The sequence below is a fragment of the Camelina sativa genome, chromosome 4 (genome assembly GCF_030686135.1).
Source record: "Camelina sativa cultivar CO46 ecotype springtype chromosome 4, ASM3068613v1".
NCBI lineage: Eukaryota > Viridiplantae > Streptophyta > Magnoliopsida > Brassicales > Brassicaceae > Camelina > Camelina sativa.
In genome coordinates, this window is record NC_141883.1 from 18,961,374 (window position 1) to 18,986,427 (window position 25,054).

Consider the following 25,054-nt stretch of genomic DNA (forward strand, 5'->3'; position numbering starts at 1 on the left):
CGTCTGCCGGATAATCCACACCACGCCGATGACGGAGAAGAAAACTTGCCTCACTCCTATTTCAGTTTGTAATCCAGACCCACGATGAAGATCTAAGCCAAACTAAAAAGTAGATCTAAAACTAAAGAAAAAAGTTTTGAAAAAGAAAAAGAAAACGGTCACGGAAAAACTAATCAGTAAATCTACTCCTGTTTCAGTTTGTAATCCAAACTTTTTAGACTTCAAGCTATCTTGCTAAGAATCAACTCTTGTTACCATCCTATTCCTATCCAAATTCCCCAAAGATATATAGTTATTACTTATTTGACTCCAACCCCATTGCTCCTACGTGGGATAGTGGACTGGCCTAGTTATATACTGTACTATATAGTGGCATACTTGTGAATAATAATCAATTAACCAAAATCACCAACAACGATAGTGAGTCGACCGACACCATTGACGTCCAAAGTATCATCACACTAGGAAAAAAAGTAGTTGAGAGAAAAAGAGCACGTGGGGATAATAATAAGGTTAACGCAGCGTTTTGGCTGTCAGTCGTCCGAACTCTACTAAAGGACACAGTCAAGTGACTCAATATCGTATATTCGTATCACGGAGACACCTCTTGGCGGATCCAACGAGACATCCAAAACAAAGATCTACAATTTTGTTTAATTACATTATATTTTTCTTTTTCTTTTTAATTTCCTTTTTAAAAAAATAAATAAAAGATTGTTTCCTGATTCCTCCATCGTGTCACCTAATCCCATTTCTCTTCTTCTTCTTCACTGAGCTCTACAGCGAACAGAGCAAATTCTTTAATCCTTCTCTCTCTCTCTCTCTCTCTCTCTCTCTCTCTCTCTCTCGCGTTTTGGTTTTTCAGGTCAAGAAGCTTTCTCCAAGGTTAGTTTATTTCTCAATTCGTTTTCGTTTTTAATAAAAAGATTTGATTTTTAGAACTGGGTTAATCCATTCTTTGATTCTTACGATTTGCTCCTCTGAATCTTTTGTTCTTATAAGTAGCTGAGTTCTCCTTTAGAGATGTTTCAATCTGGTTCACGTCTCTCTTCGATTAGGGTTTCGATTTATTTGCTTGAATTCGCTTATAGATAGATCTGTCTCCCCTGTAAATATGTTAATTAGGTATGAACAAGTTTTTTTTTTTTTTGTGAAAACAGATAAAACAGAACAAAAACAATGGCAGCAGCAACAGCAACATCAGCTTCTTTGTTTTCTATTGGATCTTCTTACTCCTCTAAAGCCAGCTCCTTTACACCACAGTCTAGGGCACAAGCTGTGAACTTTAACTCAGTCCCTAGTTTCACCGGTCTTAGATCAACCTCACTCATCTCTGGATCTGATTCTTCTTCTTCCTTGACCAAGACTCTTCGCGGTTCTGTAACCAAAGCTCAAACCTCTGACAAGAAGCCTTACGGATTCAAGATCAATGCTTCTTACAAAGTAGCTGTTCTTGGTGCTGCTGGTGGTATTGGTCAGCCTTTGTCACTACTCATCAAGATGTCTCCGTTGGTATCTACCCTTCATCTTTACGATATCGCTAATGTTAAAGGTGTTGCTGCTGATTTGAGTCACTGTAATACTCCTTCTCAAGTTCGTGATTTCACTGGTCCTTCTGAGTTAGCTGATTGTTTGAAAGATGTCAACGTTGTGGTTATCCCTGCTGGTGTACCTAGGAAACCTGGTATGACCCGTGATGATCTTTTCAACATCAATGCTGGTATTGTGAAATCTCTGGTTGAGGCTGTTGCTGATAACTGTCCTAATGCTTTCATCCATATTATTAGTAACCCTGTTAACTCTACTGTACCCATTGCTGCTGAAGTCTTGAAAAAGAAAGGTGTTTATGATCCTAAGAAACTCTTTGGTGTCACTACCTTGGATGTTGTGAGGGCTAACACTTTTGTTTCTCAGAAAAAGAACCTTAAGCTTATAGATGTGGATGTTCCTGTTATCGGTGGACATGCTGGAATCACCATTTTGCCTCTTCTTTCAAAAACCAAGCCCTCTGCCAACTTTACCGATGAAGAAATCCAGCAGCTGACTGTTAGGATTCAGAACGCTGGAACTGAGGTCGTGGATGCTAAGGCAGGTGCAGGTTCGGCTACTTTGTCAATGGCATATGCTGCTGCAAGATTTGTTGAGTCGTCTCTCCGTGCTCTTGATGGAGACGGGGATGTCTACGAGTGTTCGTATGTGGAGTCGACTCTTACTGATCTTCCTTTCTTTGCATCACGTATCAAGCTTGGGAAGAATGGACTTGAAGCTGTGATTGAGTCAGACCTTCAGGGATTGACTGAGTACGAGCAGAAAGCACTAGAAGCTCTTAAACCAGAACTGAAAGCTAGCATTGAGAAGGGTGTCGCATTTGCAAACAAACCAGCTGCCGCTGCAGCTAACTAGATCTGTTGTGATTTCATTGGAAAAAAAAAAGAAAACATTCTTCAAAGAAGCTGATAAAACATTGGTCTTCTGATCATTTCGAGTTTTGTTTTGTTTTTCATATTTCTTGCATCGGCGAGACATTTTCTTGTTGTAGAATAAAGAATGTATTAGCTTCATTTTGAGGATTTTGATACATGGCACTGAAGCAGATTTTTATGAATTTATCTATCACCAAAAAATCATTACAGGAGCAAGGCTCACTTTTAAATGATACTACAGACATAAAATATAGAGTAAATAAAAGAGTTTAAAAGTTACGAAGCAATACTAAGGTGTATGTATAATTTTGTTTAGTGTAGTAACATGATTATTTACTATTTATATATTAAAGAAAAAAATTGGTGTTTAAAATGGTCTTCAAATTTTATAAATCCTTGAAAAGGAGGTGTTGGGTCAAATTAGCTTTTTGGGCAAAGGAGCCAACAGCTTCTGACATCTTCTAGATAATCAATGTTTGCATTGTAAGTGCAGACAAAATAGTTTTTTTTTCCTGGTTTGCATGGTGGTTTTCCTGTCCTTTCTCCTGTGAACGGATTGGTCAATGGCTTGTCACTTTTAAATAAACCTATATATAAAGATAAAAATTACACATTTAAAAAATACTATGGAGGATAATATATATATTGGTAACTAACTAGTTATGATTAATGATGGGCACAACAAATAATGATGGGCAAAATGTAAACTATATATATATACAAATGACTTACTACATTCATGAAGATTAGCAAGTGAAACGAGGATGATACAAACTATGACAATTTTGGATGATGACATTGTAATTTTTTTTTCTTTTAAAGAAACGTTTTATTGTGTTATAGTAGAAAACTTTACATGTAAAGTACACATATATATAGAAGTCTCCAACTATTTTTGTAGGGTGGTCCCAAAAAATCTGTTTTTAACTGGCTAGTTTTGTTTCCTTCATCATATTCTATAAAATTGATGTTGAAGAGAAATATACTCGCTCGTTTGCACAAAAAAAAAAAAAAAAAAAATTAGTTACTCATTCTCGAGAATCTCCAAATGATCGATATTTGAAAACTTACCACTTTTCGGCATTTTTAACCATTCGTTTTGATTTACGGTCGTTATATTCTATATAAGTTATGTAAATATTATCATTTTGTTAGAGGAAGCTTGTAACATTTTGACATTCTGAGCTTCATTCCAGAAAAAAGACAGATGCATTAAGCAAGACCACGTGCTCTCTCATAAAAAGCTTTTGACAAGAACTTTGCACAAATAAGCAAATACATGTTTGACAAAAAAAAAAGCAAATAGATTAAGCGTACGTAAAACACATCATCACCATACAAAATGTGTGACATTATTTCAATCAACATATAAGTTATGAGCTTGTTTCATAACATAAAGAATGTATTAAGCCTGAAGATCTGAGACATGACATTGAAACAAACCTTTTGAATCATCACCAAAATTCATTACAAGAGCAAGAGCCGCTTTTAAAATGATGAAATCGGGAACGGTCTCTAACGATCACGACACGATCATAAACATCAGATACAAACTTTGCAAAATTATGGCAATCTACACAAGTTCTAAGATTCTTGGTCACTCTAATGGTTGTTCCTGGTGGAGTCACCAGGATTCCAAAGGCAATAGCTAGCTTCTCGCTATGGTATGTCAAAGCGTATCCCTTTGCTTCTTCTGAATCAAGATTGTGCAGTTCCGATGTGATCTCCGCCACGTAACCCGCAATCTTCAGCTGCTGATTGATTTCCGCAAGCTTTTTATATATTTCTTCCTTGCGCGGATGCGAAACATCGTCTACTATAAACTCATGAACGGTTCCTTGTAGCTCGATCGCGCTGCATCCTGGTTTGGTCTGGATTCTTTTCTCCTTCATCAACGACCTCAACTCAGTCACTCTCTCCCATTTCCCAACCGAAGAGTATGTGTTGAGTAACAGAACGTAATCTCCAGCTTCTTCGGCTTTGAGTTCGATAAGATGAGAGATCACACGTTCCCCAAGTTCCACATTTCCATGTACTCTACAAGCCCCGAGCAGCGTACGCCAGATGGTGGAGTCAGGTTTCACCTCCATTGACTTTATGAGACTGTAGGCTTTATCAAGTAGACGAGCACGTCCCAAGAGGTCAACAATACAACCATAGTGATGTACATTTGGCTTTACCTTAAACTCACCACTCTTCATTCTATCGAAAAACATCATTCCTTCATCGACCAAACCGGAGTGGCTACACGCAGACAACAAACCCGTGAGTGTCTGTTCCTCTGGAGAGATTCCAAACTTTAACATTTCGTTGAACACTTCAATAGCTTCTTTTCCAAATCCGTTCATGGCTAAACCCGAGATCATAGCTGTCCACGAGACAACGTTTCTTTCACGCATTCGATTAAAGACTTCGTAAGCCTTATCCATAGACCCGCAACGTGAGTACATCGAAACCAGAGTGTTGCTCAGGTTCAAAGCACGGCCAAGTCCGTTTTCATCGATAAAAGCATGAACTTGTTTACCAAAATCCAACGCGCCTAAGTTAGCGCAAGCTTGTAAAGCCAATAAGCATGTTACACCGTCGGGTTTTACACAGCCATCGACCTCGTTCTTCATCTTATCAAACAAAACAAGAACGTCTCGTGTACGTTTGTTCCGTAGATAACACGAAACCAACACGTTCCAAGAAACGGTATCTCTCTGGGGAATTTCGTCGAACACTTTACATGCATCAGTGCTGTTTTCAGAAATTGAGTAAAGATCCATCAGAGTCGTCAAGAGAAGACTATCCGAGAGAAACCCATCACTGTAAATCTTCCCGTGAATCTGCAAACCGCCGGTTAAGTCATTTGATTTGATGCAACACTTGAGAGCAAAAGACGACGAGAGTGGGTTAGCTGGGAGAGAGCTGTTTCGTCTGAGAGCTCTGAACAAGCGGAACCCTTCGCTTGGTGTTTGGCTGAGAGAGAAAGCTCTGATCATGGTGTTGCTGTGTGAGAGAGTTGGGTTCAATCTCTGGGAGTAAACTCGGCATGAGTAATTGATGTCACGAGGAACGAGAGAGAGAGCGAGACGAGAGAGAAAATGGTGGAAAACGTCGGAGTTTCTGATTAGGGAAGTGCGGAGTAAGAAGGCGTGAATCTGCCGGAGATGGAGTTTTCCGGTGGAAGATCCGATCAGAGAGATAAGGTGATCGTCGCTGCTACTTATAGACTTCAACATAGTCGATATGTGTTTGAGGTATACCCAAACGAGTGAAGAAGAATCAGATTTGTGTTTGAGGTAACCATTTTAAATTAACTATAAATTATTTATGATGATTTAATTTTTACAGAGAAACTATGGTTTAATTTGAGAAAATTTTGTTTTTAAAAGAAACTATAACAAATTGTTTTGATAGCTTTTGGTTTTATATGATAATTATGTTTGGTAAAATAAATAAATAATTTAACTTCAATTTTTTGGGGAAATCCATCCTTAATTTTTTTTGTATCACTTTAATAATTACTACATAATTAATCTATTGTTATTACATCAACTGATATTTCAATATATATTGTATGCCGTCACAAAACAAAATGTATATATCTAATTTTGTGACAGTTAATATATATCTATAAGTTTACAAAAAGCTGAAGTTATGGATATGCAAATTAGATCATTTTTGCTGATGTATATAATTACAAAATGCAAGCTTCATCTAAAAACCCACAAATCTATACTAAATAAAAGGAAGCATCTAAGCTATCCACATAGGATTTAAAACAGCCAATAAGGATTATCTAACTCACTTATTAATATTTATTAAAATTTTAGGAATTGTCTATATTAAGATTTTTAAATGACCAATCAAGATCAGTTATCTCAATATTTAACATTATTGAAATTATGTAAAATTTCTATATTATAATATTAATAAATAAGTGTATGTATAACGTCCCACATCGTCTAGAAAAGTTAAGACATGGATGAAAACCATTATAAATAAGACTAATATCCTTGCAACTACGAATGAACAGGAAGCTTGATTTATCAAGCGTCCAAATTTAAAAGTTTTATTTGGTTTATTATAGCAAATTAAAACTTTGTAAAAGTTTCAAATATTATAATATTTTAAAAAGGTTAAATTATTAACAATATTGAAACTTTAGATGTAGTTGAAATGTTTAAAATATTAAAATTATTAAAACTTTTAAAAGATTCAAATATTATAAATATTCAAACTTAATAGAATGTTTAAAAATACTATAAATACTTCCATCAAAAGTTTAAAATATTATAAAAAGTTTAAGTATCATTAATATTTAACTCTAAAAAAAAAGTAAAAATTTTATAAATATTTAAACTACATCTAAAGTTTAAAATATTATAAATAGCTAAACTCTATTAAAAATTTAAAAGTTTAAGTATTATTAAATATTATACATGATATTCTTTTAGATTTGATGTTGTTTGAGTCAAGTTTTGGGGTTTAAAGAAGAATGATCGACGACAAACACACATGTTTTGTTAGCTATACATTTGTTCATATTACTTTCTTTCCAAGTAATTTATAATTTTGTAGAATGAAAGATTTTGGTTTGAGAATTTACAATTTTGTAGTATTAAGAATTTTGATTTGAGAAGTTTCAATACGTGTGAATCTAAAACCGAGTAAGTATACGGTGAAACTATCAATAATTGAGTGCATGTGGTGACTATGTTAGTTTTCATGAATTGCACAAATTTAACGAGAAAAGAGGCAATGATGTTGGTCATGGAGTGTGATTGGTTAACAAGTTGTGTGGTAGTCTAAAAACAAAAATTTGAATGACTATTCAGTGGAAAAATGTGAGGAAGCTGACGAAGAAGAGAAAGAAAATAGTATAACGTTTAAGTATAAATTCATGAATTTTTATCAGATTTGAATTTTAAAAAGAGTATAACGTTATATATTTTATATTTTTAAAAATTGTGTGTATGAAATAAAAACTGTGTCTTAATAGTAATTTAAAAGTTTTTATAAAATAATATTTCATAACTACCATCAATCATATATAATATTTACCAAAATATATTAAATAAACCCACACGTAGCGTGGGTTCAAAACCTAGATGTAGAAACGAGAAAGACCACAATTGCCAATTTTCAACAATGCTTATATTTTTCAATAGTCTAAAAAAAAGGTTTTTCGGTGGAAGAATGTGAAGAAGTTGACGAGGAAGAAGAAGAAAAAGAGTATAACGAAGAACCATACGGTAAAAGTAAAGATGACAATTACCACAAAATTTGACAATGAAAATAACAAGAAAGAATATGAAGAATAAGAAAACATTGAATAAAAAACAAGATAACATAAGTGGTAGCGATCAATTAAATATGAAAACGAGTTAAATTTATGATGTTAAAATTGTTTCGTTTTTCTAGTGGTCAAAGAAATGGTTTAGGATATTTTAAAAAATTGTGTATCTGAAATTTTTTTTTTTTCCTTAATACTAATTTAAATTTTTTTATAAGATGATATTTTATTACTGTCATCAATCATTTAAAACCTAGGCAAGTGAAAGCCAAACTTGAAGGTCCAATAGGAAACGTGGGGAGCTCCAAACCACGAAGTAACAAGTCACACATGTGTCATGCACTCAGGCTTGTGAAAGCGTCGGCCTGAACCAGAGACATCTAATTTCATCCTTTTAATCTCTCTTCAACCACCTCACGCCAAAACCTGTGTTGACTCTCATCACATACTTTAACTATATCTCCTCGTTATAGCTTTCCGACGGCGTTCATACTCTTACCTTTCATTATCTTTCTATTGCCGGAGATAATTCCAATCTGTGAAGCTGTGTGGTTTACCGTACCTCTTACCAGATTCAAAGTGCGTTTCCGAAGAAATACAAAGCAACATTGTCATTTTGGCTGATTACTTTGTTATCTCCAATGAACATCCAATATTCTAATCTTTTCTATTGTCTCTGTTAAGATAAAGTATTTTGGAGTAGAAAATGGAAAGTGATGTAGAGGGAAAGGAACAACAGACTTCACCGTATGACAATTTTTCGTATTCGATCTCCATAATCATCAGGTCAACAATGAAAATTAGGATCTCTGCTTTTCGATCTCAGAATTCAGGTTTGCTGAGTAATTGAACGACAACCATTTCTTCACCTATTTATCTTTCTACAATTTGGGCTTTTTACTTGGCTTTTAATTATGAGTATAATTAGGTTTTTATATAATGGTATTTTACTATTAGCCTATTAGGCTTGAGCCATTTTTTTTAAAATGCAGCAAATTAACTAAAAATTTGATATAGAAAAAGATATGAATATTATTGGATATGAGCTGTATTAATTTTTATAATTTGATTGCTATCTGTTTTATCTAATGTGTCAGCTCTAGGATTTTCCAAAATGTTGAGGTGTCAACAGTGAAGCATATCCTGTTTTTATTGTATTGATTAATACGAAGAGTCTTACAATCCTTTATACTATAAATCACAAGTCACTCCACCAATAATTCTTTGACACATCAGCAGAAAAACATTATTTCTACAAACAATAGTTAAACAAAAAAAAGATCGTGTAGAAAAACAGCAAAAAAGCAAAATTACATAATTAAAACAAATTCCTGAAATCCAGTTAATGTGAAAACAAATTATTATCCAAAAATATAAAATAAATAAAAGTGAAATCGTGGTAAAGAAAGAAAACCAAATTACATATTTAGTCAACTAAATATAAGTTAGCTGATCAATTAAATACTGACAAGTGGGTAACTTTATCAAAATTAAGCAGAAAATAAATTAAGAAAAAGAAGTTAATTAATAAAACAAAAATGTTAGTTGTCCTTTTTGTGCTACGTTCTATGGGAGAAAAAAAAACCATTCTCACTATTCTGTTTTTATCTCTTTTCCTCTCCAATATCATTTCTCTATTCCATTTTTTTTCATTGATCCTTCTCCAAATATCACTAAAAACTAGAGAGAAAAGCCAATTTTAAGAAAGTCAAATCTTTATCTTTGAGGCGTTGTGAAAGTAGAACATCAATTCCAAAGATTTGCTGTCAAATGATCATGTTTTGGATAAGAAACATTTTCCTTCTTTTATTATAGGTAAATTGTTTTTATGTTACAACCAAATAAAAAGTAAATTTTATATCTTTTTATCTCTAATTTATCTTCTTTACCTTAACAACATATATTTACAACAATTTATGGCATCTTTAAGATATTTCTTTTGCTATCACTAATCTTTGTGTACTATAACTTTGTTTGTGACATATTATAAATTAGTTAATGTGTGTCATGTAATTGTAAATTGGGTTTGTTAACCATAAAAATAAAAATTTCCTACATTTTTTTTATTTTCGTAAAATTTGTAATGTAATTAAGATAATATGATATAATTTCGGTGCATAGCACCGGGTATAATACTACTAGTTAGGGATATAGTATACTACCATTGGACTTTGGTCTGAGAGAGATACAGACAACACTGCAGAAAAGACAAAAAGAAAACGAAAGAAGAGAGAGAGAGAAATGGAGAGCGAGGAAGCAGCAGCAGCGACGACACCGAGCAGAGGAACCGTAGCTTCTGGGCCGAAGAAGAGAGGTCGGAAACCTAAAAACAAGGACGATTCTCAGACGCCGTCGTGTCAGCAAGGTGGCAAAATGAAAGAAAGCGGAAAGAAAACGTCGCAGCAGCAGCCGAGTGTGGACGAGAAGTCCTCTCAGTGGAAAGCTCTCGTCCCCATTCTCTACGACGGGCTCGCCAACCACAAACTCGTCTGGCCTTCACTCTCTTGCAGGTCTCCTCCGCTTTTTTTTTTTTTTTCTCTTTTCCCTTCTAGGGTTTCGCTTAAAATCGTCATCTTCCGCTTAATTTGTGTTCCTGGGTTATCTGTGAACATTATGATGTGTGGATTGAGTTGCATTTCTGCTTAATTTTTGAAGAAAAAAGCCAAAAAATTGCTGAGAGATACATTTTCTCGATTTTTTAACAGATGGGGTCCTCAAGTGACCTGCAAGAATCGCCAGCGTCTGTATCTATCAGAGCAAGTATGTTCTTCACGTTCTTGTCTCTTCTTCTTAGTCCCTCTAACATTTCAGCGACCGGATTTGGTATGACCACTTTCCAGAACTGTTGTTGCAAATTATTGCTTGCGATTCATTTTGTGTGTCCTAGTCTCATCAATGGAAGTGATATATCTTTTTGATATCTTCTTAGATAGTGCTAGTTGTTTGCATCATCTGAGCCATCATCTTTCTTGCAGATACTAACTGGACACCAAGATAATAATTTTCTCTGGCAATGTGCCCAACTGAACCTTTTGTGCTCTCTGGAGGTTTGTGTTTCTGTGGTTTGTAATGTCCAATCCTCTGTTTGCCAGTTTCTCATACAAACTTTGTTCTCTTAGGCAAGGACAAGTCAGTTGTTTTGTGGAGTATCCAGGACCACATCACAACTGCTGGGACAGCTTCTGGATCTATCATCAAACAGACTGGTGAAGGTAGTGATAAGAATAAGAGTTCTTCTGTTGCCCCCCGAGGTGTATATCATGGCCATGACGATACAGTTGAACATGTGGCATTAAGCCCGACGAGGTCACTTCTTAGAACAGACTCCTCCTTTTGATCTCGTATTTTTTGATGCAACAAACACATAATTTTTCATGCTTTTCTAATGATGCTACTGGCAAACTTTTATGTCGTGAAGTGCACAAGAATTCTGCAGTGTTGGTGATGATTCTTGCCTTATACTATGGGATGCAAGAACTGGCACAAACCCTGTCACCAAGGTACTCTATCTTCTTAATCTTATCTAAAATTTGAAAATTTATCTTCTTTCATCTTTATTTTGCTTTGTGCTAACCAGGTTGCAAAGGCGCATGATGCTGATCTTCATTGTGTCGATTGGAATCCTCATGACGACAATCTGATCCTGACAGGGTATGGAGATGATTAATACACACGTAATATCTGAAGTAAGAGAACGTTATGTTTACCTATACTAATTAATAGTTGAATGTTTCAGGTCAGCAGACAACACTGTCCGGTTGTTTGATCGTAGGAGCCTTACCTCAAATGGAGTCGGTTCGCCTATCTACAAATTTGAGGGCCACAAAGCTGCTGTTCTTTGTGTTCAGGTTTCAACAAATGCTATATTTTTATCCTTCTACGTATGATTATATATCTATTAACCTACTGACACCATCTTGTTAACCATTTTAGTGGTCTCCTGATAAGTCATCTGTTTTTGGAAGTTCTGCAGAAGATGGTCTTTTGAACATCTGGGATTATGACATGGTGTGTACATATAATTCACTCAGATATGTCTGAAGTTAATCTTTCTTCACTTTCATCACAGAAAGACAATTCATTGTACTCATGTTTGTTTTGTTTGATTATTTATCAGGTCAGTAAGAAGTCTGGTCGTGCAGCTAAAAGCCCTGCTGGACTCTTCTTCCAGCATGCTGGTCACAGGTTTTTAATGACTTCAGCATAATTCCCTTGTTTGCTTTTCTCATTAACTTACTTCTAAGTTCCTTTTATTTGTATACATTCTTAGGGACAAAGTTGTTGATTTCCACTGGAATGCGTCGGACCCTTGGACTATTGTCAGTGTTTCTGATGACTGTGAGACGACTGGTGGAGGTGGAACATTGCAGGTAACCTTCAAGCACCGTCGTGGTAACTCAACAAGTCGATATGCAATTATTTTCGATAAAGCTGATAATGTTGTTTATACGTTCTTCTTTGGCAGATATGGAGGATGAGTGAATTGATTTTCAGACCAGAAGACGAAGTCCTGCAAGAATTGGAGAAGTTCGTGTCGCATGTAATGACTTGTGCCTCCAAGCCTTGAGAGTAAATAAATAAAGTACCGTTGTCTATCTATCTATCGTCTATGGTAGTAAACTAATGCGGTTTAGATATCGGTTTAGTGAGGAATCTTGGGTTTTTGAAACTCTGGTTGTCTTTTGAGATATTGGTAGCTTTTAGGACGTTTCAAAACCATTTAGGGGTACATAGTTTTGGTTTCATCAGACTCTTAGTGCTGCTTTTGTCCAACTGAGATGTTAATCGAATCGGACCAACTTTTTGTGTGTTTGTGTTAGAAGTTTCCAATGCTTCATGCTTGGCCTGAACCCAATGAGCCAGCCAGACCAACCCCACTACGAAAGTTTGAGTTGCATTGAGCTTCCGGAAGTAATAAGATAGCCGTAGTCTCTCTTTGAAACAAACATGTAAAGTACAGTACAAGCATTGCAAATTTGGAAACTGGGGTTCATGACTCCCAACATCTTAAATAATGTTTGAATTGTATTCATAAAAGAACAATTAAGTACTATTTTTTTCTCTCGGAGTTGTCGTCACATCTAGCAGGACGTAGGACTTGGTACTAATCATATGTAAAACCCTACACAGCTTTCACTAAAATCTGGTAATAAATTTCCTTGACCAAAGAAAACAGAATCTGATAATAGCAAATTGCAATCAATCACAAACACTTGGTCATATAATTTAGTGACCATGATATACAATAAAAATAAGATAAGTGTTCATGAAATATTTGCTTTTACTTTTATAGGCTTTACGTTAATGGTCCCGGCTTAATAGGCTTAATCAAGAAGTCTCTTGATTAGCTAGAAACTTTCAAAACCCAATCGCAGGCAGAATCATACATGATACAGTCCGTCAGATCAGTCAGAGAAGAAAAAGATCAAGGCAAAGAATATTGGAATATATATTTACATATTTATGTTATATTGTTATATACTCTAATATAGTTTAGGAAGTTATAAAACTTGGTCCTCAAGTCTAGTATATTTGGGTTTCTCTTTGTATATATACGAGATGTAATTGTTCAAGATCAATAACACAAATATTCTGAATACCTAGCAATCTCAAGTTTGACATGGTATCAGAGCCAAACACCTAAATCTAGTTTACTCGTTTTCGTGTTCTTGTTCTCTCGTCTCTGTTTTTGTTTCCAAGTTCTGTTTTTCGTTTCTCTCCTGTTTTCTCCTTTCGTTTAATCGTTGTCTTCGGTTTATCACGATGACTGAAGAAAAAGGAATTGTTTCAAAGGTCTCTGACTCCACCATAGTCACACCTTATACTTTTTCCTCTGCTGATAACCCCGGATCTATAATATCTTTGGTCATGTTGACTGGAGATAATTATTTTGAGTGGGCTACAGAGATGTTTAATGCTCTACGAGCCAAGAGGAAGATTGATTTTATTGATGGATCAATCAGTAAACCGCGTGAGAGTAGTTATGAGTTGGAGTCATGGACGAGTGTGAATTCGATGGTTGTTGTCTGGTTGCGCACATCGATCACTCCGCGTGTGAGATCTACGGTGTCTTTTATTGATGATGCAGCAGAGTTGTGGGAAAATTTGAAGATCCGTTTCTCGGTTGGAAACAAGGTTCGGATATATCAACTTGTGTGTCAGCTTGCATCATGCAAACAAGAAGGACAGTCCGTCATGGACTACTACGGTCGTCTTGTGAATCTGTGGGATGAGCTTCAAAGGTATCGCCAGCTCCCGGTGTGTACATGTGGTGCGGCTGCAAAGATTGCGAAAGATCGTGAAGAGGAGAGAGTTCAACCAGCTTCGGGTTCAGTTTCTGTTGGTAACGAGGCAGTGGAAGTTTCCAGTTTTGTAACTCGTTCCGGTTCCTCAAATTTCTCTCAAGAAAACAACAGGAACAGAGAATGTTCGCTGCTCTGTTCTCACTCACTGTGGACGATCAGGGCATGAAAAAGACTTTTGTTGGGAAATCGTTGGATATCCTGAATGGTGGTCAGATCGAAACAAAGGAAATCGTCCGTTGGGTCGTGGTGGTCGAGGTTCGACCTTCGGAGGAGCAGATCGTAGTAACAATTTTTCTGGCCGTGGGCGTGGTTATGCGACGGTTGCGCATGCTACAAGTCCACATGCTTCATCTTATCCCAGTTTTACACCAGAATAGTGGCAAGTAATAAGCAAGATGGCATCGGAGAAATCCATCTCTAGTTCGGACAAACTTTCTGGTAAGTTATTTTCCGGTAAGATACACGAGCAACTCATCCTTGATACCGGAGCATCACATCATATGACCGGGAATCTTAAGTTGCTCCTCGACGTAACGTCAACTCCGGTGTGCTCCGTTGGCTTTGCCGATGGAAGTAAAACAATTTCGAAAAGCATGGGCGTGTATCATGTTTCAGATCGGATTACTCTCCATGATGTTTTATATGTTCCGAATCTAAATTGTTCACTGATCTTTGTTTCGAAGTTGCTAAAGCAGATTGGTGGCATTGCATTGTTTACTAATACATTGTGTATTGTGCAGGACCGTTTTTCGAAGACTCTGATTGGAGTCGGGGAAGAACGTGATGGGGTTTACTTTGTTACGGATGTGAATGTTGTGCGTGTGAACAAGGTTGAAGCAAAGTGTGATTCTACATTGTGGCATCGTCGGCTAAGGCATCCTGCATTTTCAGTTTTATCTACATTACCTCTAAGTTCTGGTGTTTTAAATGTGGCTAGTTCTGGTCTTTGTGACGTTTGTTTTAGAGCTCAACAGACAAGAGAAAATTTCTATACTAAATAAAAGTACAGCTATAAGCATAAGCTCATAAAACTGTCTACATAGGATTTAAAATAACCAATAGGGATTCAACATCTCACTGATTAATATTTTTAAATTTTTTCAAAATTGTCTATATTAAGATTTTTTAAATGACTAATCGGGATCAGCCATCTCAATATTTAACATTTTTGAAATTATGTAAAATTTCTATATTATAATACTTATAAATAAGTGTATGTACAACGTCCCACATCGACTAGAAAAGTTTAGACGATGGCTGGAAACCATTATAAAATAAGACTAATATTTTTCCAACTAAGAATGAACAGAAAGCTTGATTTATCATACGTCCAAATTTAAAAGTTTTATTTGGTTTATTAAAGCAAATTAAAGCTTCTAAAAATATTCAAAATATTATAATATTTCAAAAAGTTTAAAGTATTAACAATATTGAAACTTTAGATGTAGTTGAAAAGTTTAAAATTTTATAATTATTAAAATTTTTAAAAGATTCAAATATAAATATTTAAACTTAATAGAATGTATAAAAATACTATAAATACTTCCATATTAAGTTTAAAATATTATAAAAAGTTTAAGTATCATTAATATTTAACTCTAAAACAAAAATGTTATAAATATTTAAACTACATCTAAAGGTTGAAATATTTTAAATATTTAAACTCTATTAAAATTTTAAAAGTTTAAGTATTATTAAATATTATATATTCAATTTTCAAATATCTTAAAAATATTTATTTATCTTCGTTTGTGCTTTTTATATCTTATGAGCGTTAATACATGTTTTTGTGTATACCTTTATAAATGAGTTGATATTCTTTCAGTATTTCTGGGTCTAAGAAAGAATGATTGACGTTGCAAGACCTAGACTTGATGTTGTTTGATTCAAGTTTTGGGTTTAAAGAAGAAGGATCGATGACAAGGACACATGTTTTATTAGCTATACATTTGTTCATGTTACTTTCTTTCCAAATAATTTATAATTTTGTAGTATTAAAGATTTTGGTTGAGAATTTTCAATTTTGTAGTATTAAGGATTTTGATTTGAGAAGTTTCAATACATGTGAATCTAAAACCGAGTAAGTATACAGTGAAAGTATCAATAATTGAGTGCATGTGCTGACTATGTTGGTTTTCATGAATTGCACAAATTTAACGAGATAAGAGGCAATGATTTTGGTCGTGGAGTTTGATTGGTTAACAAGTTGTGTAGTAGTCTAAAAAAAAGATTTTGAATGATTATTCAGTGGAAGAATGTGAAGAAGCTGACGAAGAAGAGAAAGAAAAATAGTATAACGTTTAAGCATAAATTCATGATTTTTTTATCAGGATTTGAATTTTTAAAATAGTATAACGTTTCTATTTTATATTTTTAAAAATTGTGTGTTTGAAATAAAAAGTTTGTCTTAATAGTAATTTAAAAGGTTTTTATAAGATAATATTTCATAAATATCATCAATTATATATAATATTCACCAAAATATATTTAAATAAACCCATGCAGCGTGGGTTTAACACCTAGTACAAGAATAAAGATTGCTTTCATAAAACTTATAATAACAAAATTTTCACCATATAGTGTAATCAAGTACATTGGTTTATACCATAATAATGTTTTAAATGCTTTTTATTTAACAGAAAAATAAAGAATATATGTTTTAAAATTGTTGGGTGATTTAAAATTTTAAATAGTCTAACCATAGAAAATAAACATATCATCCGTGAAGAGAACGTAACACAACTCCTAAGATTACGTAGCAGATCAATGCACTATTCAAATTTTCTTTTATCTTTAAAGGATCGTGTTGGGTTTAGTTTGGTTCTTAGGGCATGTCCAGTGGAGTTTCTATTGGGGTTGCTTGGCATTTTTTATGGTCAAAAAAAAAAAAAAAAATTATAAGCCCACATGAACAGAATCGTTTCTCGTCGAGGGACCGACATACTATTTCCCCCCAGAACTATCGTATCGTTCCAGTTCCCCATCGATCTTTGACTTTTTACTAGTTCTCCTTCGGACTTATATCCTCCGTCTATTTCTCCCCGAATCCATACTTTTCCGCCTATTTCCCCATCTAACTGGGTTTACACGGTTTTGGGACTAAACCCGATAGAAACTCATGTTAAACCGGTAATAAACCAATTTATAACACGAGTAATATATCCAACCCGACCTGCCTTCTTCTTCTTCTATTTTAAAACGATAACCCCTAAATTTCCTACTAAGAACCCTAAAAATCGAAATTGAAAAGGAAATCCCTCTCTCTTTCTCTCAAAATCATGAGCAATGTCTCTGGATCTTCGAGCTGTTCGACAAATGTCCGCGAAAGAGGTAGACTTGTTGGTGTACCTAAGAGATGTTGGTGTGGAGAAGCAATTGTGGCCAAAACTTCCAAATCCGACCATAACCCAAATCGACGATACTTTCGTTGTGTGTATGCAGCTGGAAACAAGGTAATACGAAGTTAAAGTTATTATTTGGGTTATGAATTTTGATAAGGTTCTAAACGATAACCAAATCAATTATCTATGGTCTAGCTTATGAATGACAATCACGTTTTCAAGTGGATCGATGAGGCTTTGTTAGATGAGGTGGAGACAATGAAAGAGTTCTTATCAGAGACAATGAAGGTTGAGAAGAAGATGCAGATGGAGCTTGAGAAGAATATGGAAATGGAGCTTGAGAAAGAGATATTTGAGAGGATTGAAGATGTAAAAGCTGAATTCAAATCCAGGATGAATAGGATGATAATTTTTTTAGTAGTTGGTTGTATGATATCTTTGGTCTAGTTAAGCTAATATGATGAAGTTGTTTTCTATGTTGGTTTTTATGAGACATAATATTTTAAAAATGAGAGATGTTAAAATGGTTCAAAAGATACCATACATTCATGTTCAAAGGAGTAGATCCAAAACCAACAACTGAAACCGAGTTAAAATTGTTTAAAAGAGACATAGACCACACTAAGACAGAACGACATATGTTCTGAAAAAGGTCATAATACCCAAAAAAAAAAACAGTCCTACTTGTGCTATCCATACTTCTCCATCCCACCTTACTTCCTCCATTCCACATTAGTTCTCTTGATTCATACAACCTTGAGAAGATTCTACTTGAGTTCCAGCCTACAAATTTAAACAAATATTAGAATCAATTTAATGAAACAAAGAACAAATATTAGAATAAATTTAATGAAACAAATATGAAAAACTAACTTGTGTTGTATTCTTTTTTTTCTTCTTCTGGTGATACCTACAGTTATGATCAGCTGCACCACAAATCCCACAATGCATGCTTATTTTCTTTTGTTTTGGTTGCTTATTGGTAGGTGACTCATGAACACCTTTCTTCCTCTTCTTGTCTACATTTTCATCATCCGGCCTTGGTGGTGGGTACACAGTTTCTCCTCCAGTGCAAGGCCAATACCGTGAACCCCTTTGTGGAACATTCCCATCCGTATAATTCTCCCTCCACTTAAAAGTTTGGAACCATTCACAAACGTAGTCTTCAGCTTCCAATGTCTTCTTGAGTATCAGTCCATAAGCATGTTCGCAAGGGATTCCACATATCTGAAACTTCATGCAGGTACAAGTTCTTTCATTCAAACAGACTCTATGTTTGTCATATCCCAGGTAAACTTCATAAGCTCCATTTGTGCTGGGATATACAAAGCACAGAGAAGCTGCCTTATGCTCTTCAGCCAAGAAACGTTTCACATATGGAGTGCATATCCCTGACAAATACATGAAAACATATTAAACTGTTAAATTCAGTACATATAAATGAAATATAAAAGAAGTGTAGTGTTACTAACCTTCGTGTGAATGAGATAGTGCAGACCGTTTAGCAATCCGAACCATGGCAAGCCTTCATACAACTTCCAACATGGCCACAACTGGTTTCTCTCTTGCCTTGTTGATTGTATTATTGAAGGACTCCACAGAGTTGTTTTCAACATCCTCACAGTAGCTGCCAATCTTGTGGAACGCCCTACACCAAGTCTTTGGTTTAGTCTTCATAACATCTTCATATAATTTACTATCGTATGCATGGATCCTCTCCAAGCTCTCTTCGTAATCTTTACTATTGTAGCACCAAGCCAGATCCCAGAGGAGTTTCTTCAGCCAGTTCTTATTCGGATGATTCTTCTTTAGGTTACCATAAATGTGCCTAACACATTTTCGATGCTCTATCTTTGGTAACTCCAACTCAACAGCCTTAATCAACCCCTGAAACAAAGAAAACATGATTAGAAACTGATCCACTCTTTATCAAAACATAAAACATATCCAATCACACATACCTTTTGTCGATCAGACACCATAATGTAACCATCCCCATCACCTAACTCCAAGTCAATCTTCAGCCTATTCACAAACCATGACCAATTATCTGTGTTCTCAACTTGAACAACACACCAAGCTGTTGAGTAAATAGCATTGTCAGCATCTCTTCCTAAAGCAACCAGCAACTGTCCCTTGATCTTTTCTTTCTAGAAACAACCATCAACTCCTATCAGTGGTCTGCATAATTTTTTCCATGTTCTTTTAAGAACATCAAAGCAGACATAGAATCGCTTAAACACATCCTGTCCAGCATCGTTCTTCACCGTATCAATCTCTACAACAGAACCTTGATTTGCTTCCAATTTCTCAGCCCCATAGTCTCTGAGCCGTTCAAATAGAGTGTCATATTCAAGCTCTATCCATCCCAAAGCCTTTCTCCTAGCAGCTTGACATTGACCCCTAGTAACTGATATCTTCCACTTCTCCATTATAGTCTGCTCCATCTTCAAAGGCATGTAATATTCTGGTTCTTCTCTTATCTTATCAAGAAACAACCTAGCTATGACTGGGGCCTTAAACATATCACACTCTCCATTAGGTACACAAATATGTTTGTTCGTGTAGAGGGTAATCATCCACATTGAGTCATTGTGAAGAGATGCGGCATACACTTTCCACATACATTTCCCCTTAGCACTAATACACTTAAAACCGATTCTATCCCTATCGTACCTATATTGCTTCAGGTTACACCCGCTTACCAGTGCGTAGTCGAGAACACACTCCTTAAAAACGATTCCATTGTAGAAGCTTTGCCCTTTGTACATTGAACCATCACCACGAACGATTCCACACCCCCTTCTCACAGCACCACTATGAACACGTTCCTCAGCCTCATCGTCACTTTATGGGTACACGTTATGGCGAATCGATTCCTCTGCATCCGTAAAATCTGTTGCCAACTTGTCAATATGAAATTCATCCCGATCCTCAGCTTCTGCGTCGAAATCTACTGCAATAGGCGGATTAGTAACGGGAATTAACGCCATCGCAAGCGCCAAGAGAGAAGAAACGAGAAGAAGAAATCACAAAAAAATCTTAGGGTTTGTCGAGAGAGAAAGGGGAAAAATCGATTTGGGGATTTTTTTATTTTTAGGTTAAGTTAGGTTTAGTTATGTAATCGGGTTGTAATCCGGTTTAATAGGGTTTACTTTGGTTAATAAAGTTCGTTGCTGGTTAATCAAAACAATAAACCGTTAAAACCAAGACGGTGGGAAATTAGATGAGAAGTTTAAGTTCGATGGGGAAATAGGCGGAGAAGTATGGATTCATGAGTAAATAGGCGGAAGATATAAGTCCGAAGGAGAACTGGTAAGAAGTAAAAGATCGATGGGGAACTGGCACGATACGATAGTTTCGAGGGAGAAATAGTACGTCGGTCCCTCGTGGAGGAAGCGGAAGCACCCTATAAAACACGCCACATGTCAATTTGTTTTGATGAATAAATAGAAAAGAAATTTTTTTTATTGACCATTTATCCTCTTTCCTTTCTCTCTCTCTTTTCTCTCTTGCGACGAAATTGCCTCCGGCGATTTTGCGAAACCCTAACTTTGAATTACCATAAATCTGTTGAAATCAATCAAATCAATATCAATTTCTCTTTTTTTTTACTTCTCTATAATTTCATTAAGGAAGAACTAAAAGCGGATGAAGACATCAGAGTCTCGATATGCTTACACAGGAAAAGAGTATGCAATGCAAGCAAAAAGACGAGTGGTAATCTTAAGAGGAAAGATAAGGTTGAAACGTATGCGTACTAGCCACTTGATCGCAAGATGATGAGCCGTAGACCAGAGCAGCGGGCAGTTGCAGCCAGAGGTATGTCAAGTGTGGTGAAGATGGCAAAGAGAATGGAAGGCAAGATGTCACACCGGTTACTTAACGTTTGCAAGACTCCAATGTCTAGCTTAGTCCAAATTGTCCAACTAAATTACCAATGGATATTTAATCTAAGTTATCATGTATTAAATATTTCATGATTTTATCTGATTTCATTTTATTTATTAAAAATATACTTCTGTGTATTTGATTCATATAATAGTTTCAACAAAATGAAGAAGTTGAAAATTTTGAAATATTAAAAATAAAAATAGAAATAGTAGTTTCTACGGGAAAACGAACTATTTCTCCCCGATATCTATCATATCTAGCCAGATAGAACCCGAACTTTGACCTCGATCTATATATCCATCAAAAAAACGTTCTACACCTATTTCTCCCCAAAATAAAAGTTTTATATTTAAATCTCTCCAAATCTCGGTTACATCAGTTTACACTTCAAAACCCGAATTAAACCAAATATTAAACCACTAAGAGTTGATTCTGAATTAAAATCCGACCAATCATTAATTGATCAGATATTTCTTCTTGGCCCGATTCTTCCATCAACCAATGATATTGATAAATTTGATTTTCAATTTCAATTACAAAAGGATTTTCATTACAAAAACTGATTGGATAAATTCATTGTAATTAAATCGATTGTAATTAACCATAATTGTTAGAGTAGGAAGATTGATGATAAAGATGAGTGGAAGTGATAGCCGAGAGTCGCGTCGCAAGAGCTGACGGAGATGGTGGAGAGGAAGGAACAGAGCCATGGATTATTGCGACGGCGCTGTTTGGTGGACTACCCAGAACGCCTTCACCTTCTCCGACCACCACCGCCTTCACCTTCTCGACATGTCTCTCTCCCGTGAAGACTCGCTTTTCCTCGACTCCTCTTTCTCTCCTCAACCGTCTCCACTCTCCACCTCGCTGAGTCCACTCGGTTGGAACAGCTCTTCACTTACCAGATCTCAAATCCATGGAGCGACGACGATGAAGCTGTGTCCATCTCTCTCCCCTCCTCCTCCTCCTCTTCACTCGTCTTCTTCTTCAACAACCTATGGATCCCCAACAACGCCTTCATCCCACACCAACGACGGTGGTGTCAACAAAATTATGAAGACTTCAAATTCATATACGATTATAGTAGTGTCGTGGACATGGAATATGCTCTCCTTCATTTTTTCCATTAAAAAAAATTGTTTTTATTGTAAGAACAAAGAATTTGCTCTAGGTGCCAATAGAGTGTTTTGGTTTTGTTTTCATCGATCAGGTGTTTTGGTTTTAGGTTCCAATCGGGTTCTAATCTAATATAAATATGGTTTTCTTTGGTTTTAATTGGTTTTATTTGTCTAGTAATTAGTTAAGTGAACAATAAACCGATGAAACCCAAATTTATGGGGTAATAGAACTCAAACTATCAATTCGAGGAGGTTTAAATATAAAACTTTTATTTTGGGGAGAAATAGGTGTAGAACGTTTGTTTGATGGATATATAGATCGAGGTTAAAGTTTGGGTTCTATCTGACTAGGTATGATAGTTATATCTATACTGGACAGTGCTCTATGAGTTACTCTTCATTTTATGGCCCAAAAAAAAATAAAAAATCCATAAAATAATCCAATAATTTGAGAATCGTTACTTCAGGAAAGAGCTGAAGCAACCCTATAAACCCATAAGCAACGCATACGTGTCATGTTTATATTGGTTGTAGGATAAAAAAATATATATATATTTTTTTTTCTTTCCCGACCCTTTCTCTCTTTTCTCTCTCGATGGATTCGCCGATTCACCTCAAGTCCGGAAAAATCGTCGGCGGATATTGCTTCTGATGGCCTAGAGGTCCACCGGCTAGCGATTAGGTTCGAATTCCACTTGAATTCCACTTTGATTAGTCTTTGTATCTGCTCAATTTCCTCTGATGTTTGGATGATAGATGAGTCTTAATGTTTCGTAAAATTCATGTTACTACTACTGTGATTTTTGATTGATTTACGATATTTGCCAATTATGGTGTGTAATAGAATCTATGGATGATGTTCTGGTTTATAAAATGACAGGGAATGCCGCTGGTGTTTGTATAATGAGCAAGGCATGTAAAGATGAACAAGAACCTTCACTGATCTGTAATCTTCACCAGGTGTTTGTTTTTATTCCTTACTCACAATTTAAATTCGTAGCTTTGGATGTTAGTCTGAATTGAAGGTTTGATGTTAGTCTGAACTGAAGGTTGTTCTGTTCTTCTTGACTATTTAGTTCTTCTGAAGAGGATTTTGAAACTTTGTTACGTGGTTTTCCTAATCCGTTCTTGTGTTACTGTGCTATGTTCCAAACTTCTGAGCATGCCTGATTTTTCTTCCAAGTAGAAAACGTTCTATATGTTTATTTGCTCTTCAGGAAAGCATATGAATATGGCATTATTATACAGGTAAAACTGTTTGGCCAAACGTTTCTTCTTGCTCCTGTCTTAAAAAAATGTGTTGGCTGCTATTTTTTGGAAATCAAATTCAATCAACCTCTTCGTTTTTGCAGTGCAGATCAGTTAGTATCCATGAGATTTCTTGTTTGCTACTGTCGGGGAACTATATATTGCCATTGCGTTAGTCGACCAGGACTAGCTAAGGTTGGTATCTCTTTTTCCTCATATATTCCCTATAGTTAGATCCATTCATCGACAAAGTTTGGATGTGTGCACTAACATATCTGGGCATTTTTGCTAGAATATTATACTCCCTTGATTAAGTGTTTATGTGCCTTTCTTGTTTCAAGTGTTTGTGCAAGAAGTATGATAAATTAATTGCATAGTGTTCATGCTAGTTTTTGACTGTTGCAGCAAGTCTTGGTTGGAGGAAATGATTGTCGCTGGTCTTCACACTAGCAATTCCTGCTACACTGGTGAGAATTCAAAAACTAGCATGACTTTGAGACTGCAGAAAACTCTTTGATCCAAACTAGCAGAAAACTGCAGAAAACTGCAGAGAACTGCAGAGAACTCTTTGATCCAAAAATAGACCTTCTAAGTGGTGATGACTTTGAGACTGCAGAAAACTTGCATTTGCAGCTCGTTACTTCTCAAGAAGTAAGTTTTATCTCTCCAGCTCGTCACATACAGTTTTGATTTTAATAGTTTTTGTCTTGTGATTTTTTTTGTTTTTTTCTGGCCATTCTCACAGATGAAGAATTATCAGCTGATGGGGTTAGTGATGGCCATGGACGCAAACAAGATTCTTAAATTCAGACAGCTGTTGAACTCTCTCATTGATTAACAATGATGAACATCTTCTTCTTCTTCATTAAAGATTCAGTTGTATCGATTCCCGCTAGTTATGATTCGGTTAACATTGTACTGTGTGTATTTCCTGCAAAATTGTGAGGCTCTGTTTTGTGGGAAACAGTGTCTCTGTTTTCTTTTTGGTTGTTTTATTTTTGGTGTGGAGTATAGTTTGTCATTGTGGATATAGACCAATACAAGCTACAATAATATTGATTTCAATGATTTGATTAGGATTTTCAATTTGTGAAACATGAAATATGTTGCAACCCAACAATAAAACTTATTTCGAATTTTGTAAAATATGTTTAATATTTCGAATCTTGTAAAATTTTATTGTTTTCTATTTTATGTAATAGAAATAATTTAAATAATTGTTTTCTCATTTTAAATTATTAAATTTTGATAATAAATAAACAATAAATTAAAAAATTATTATTTAAATGATCGAGCAACCTTTTTAGGTTCTCTATTGGAAGGATGATTTTATTTAAATATTAAATGAGTTGCTTTAATTAGTTTAATATTAATTATATAATTAGTTTATATTTGAGCAACTTAAAAGAGTGGAGATGGTTTTATAATCCATAGTGGAGACCAT

At 35.3% G+C, this 25,054-nt stretch overlaps 4 protein-coding genes, 1 long non-coding RNA gene and 1 pseudogene across 8 annotated transcripts; 3 read left to right on the forward strand and 3 right to left on the reverse strand.

The window, feature by feature from the left end:
• The first annotated feature begins 532 nt into the window (after nt 1-532).
• On the forward strand, nt 533-2,710 carry LOC104780551 (malate dehydrogenase, chloroplastic). Its single transcript, XM_010505050.3, has 2 exons — nt 533-885; nt 1,161-2,710. Exon 2 carries the CDS (start codon nt 1,180-1,182, stop codon nt 2,401-2,403), a length of 1,224 nt encoding a protein of 407 aa, XP_010503352.1. The 5' UTR covers nt 533-885; nt 1,161-1,179; the 3' UTR covers nt 2,404-2,710.
• On the reverse strand, nt 2,526-3,267 carry LOC104780552 (uncharacterized). The gene is made up of 2 exons (XR_766774.2): nt 3,156-3,267; nt 2,526-3,010 (listed from the first exon to the last, which is right to left on the reverse strand). It is a non-coding gene; the product is annotated as an uncharacterized LOC104780552 (long non-coding RNA).
• Nucleotides 3,268-3,850: 583 nt separating this feature from the next.
• LOC104780553 (pentatricopeptide repeat-containing protein At3g47530) lies at nt 3,851-5,703 on the reverse strand. The gene has a single exon (XM_010505051.3). The coding sequence runs from the start codon at nt 5,645-5,647 to the stop codon at nt 3,878-3,880; it is 1,770 nt and encodes a 589-aa protein (XP_010503353.1). The 5' UTR covers nt 5,648-5,703; the 3' UTR covers nt 3,851-3,877.
• Nucleotides 5,704-9,864: 4,161 nt separating this feature from the next.
• On the forward strand, nt 9,865-12,757 carry LOC104780554 (WD-40 repeat-containing protein MSI4-like). 3 transcript variants are annotated; one of them, XM_087511364.1, is made up of 12 exons: nt 9,865-10,214; nt 10,410-10,527; nt 10,680-10,751; nt 10,824-11,010; nt 11,123-11,204; nt 11,282-11,355; nt 11,441-11,552; nt 11,638-11,712; nt 11,822-11,889; nt 11,975-12,074; nt 12,170-12,286; nt 12,525-12,757. In XM_087511364.1, exons 3-11 carry the CDS (start codon nt 10,718-10,720, stop codon nt 12,269-12,271), a joined length of 834 nt encoding a protein of 277 aa, XP_087367490.1. In that variant the 5' UTR covers nt 9,865-10,214; nt 10,410-10,527; nt 10,680-10,717; the 3' UTR covers nt 12,272-12,286; nt 12,525-12,757. The 3 variants fall into 3 exon arrangements, with proteins under 3 accessions (XP_087367490.1, XP_087367491.1, XP_087367492.1); XM_087511365.1 differs by having other exon boundaries at nt 12,528-12,757; XM_087511366.1 differs by having other exon boundaries at nt 9,887-10,214; nt 10,410-10,464; nt 12,170-12,757.
• A 6,120-nt stretch (nt 12,758-18,877) lies between these two features.
• LOC109132503 (uncharacterized) lies at nt 18,878-20,343 on the reverse strand. The gene is made up of 4 exons (XM_087509427.1): nt 20,210-20,343; nt 19,576-20,152; nt 19,312-19,500; nt 18,878-19,237 (listed from the first exon to the last, which is right to left on the reverse strand). The coding sequence occupies exons 1-4, from the start codon at nt 20,341-20,343 to the stop codon at nt 18,878-18,880; spliced, it is 1,260 nt and encodes a 419-aa protein (XP_087365553.1).
• A 1,609-nt stretch (nt 20,344-21,952) lies between these two features.
• LOC104780555 (uncharacterized) lies at nt 21,953-24,678 on the forward strand (annotated as a pseudogene). The gene is made up of 7 exons (XR_015596305.1): nt 21,953-22,280; nt 23,243-23,308; nt 23,546-23,610; nt 23,715-23,805; nt 24,016-24,077; nt 24,161-24,261; nt 24,356-24,678. The product of XR_015596305.1 is annotated as an uncharacterized LOC104780555 (transcript).
• The last annotated feature ends 376 nt before the right edge of the window (nt 24,679-25,054 follow it).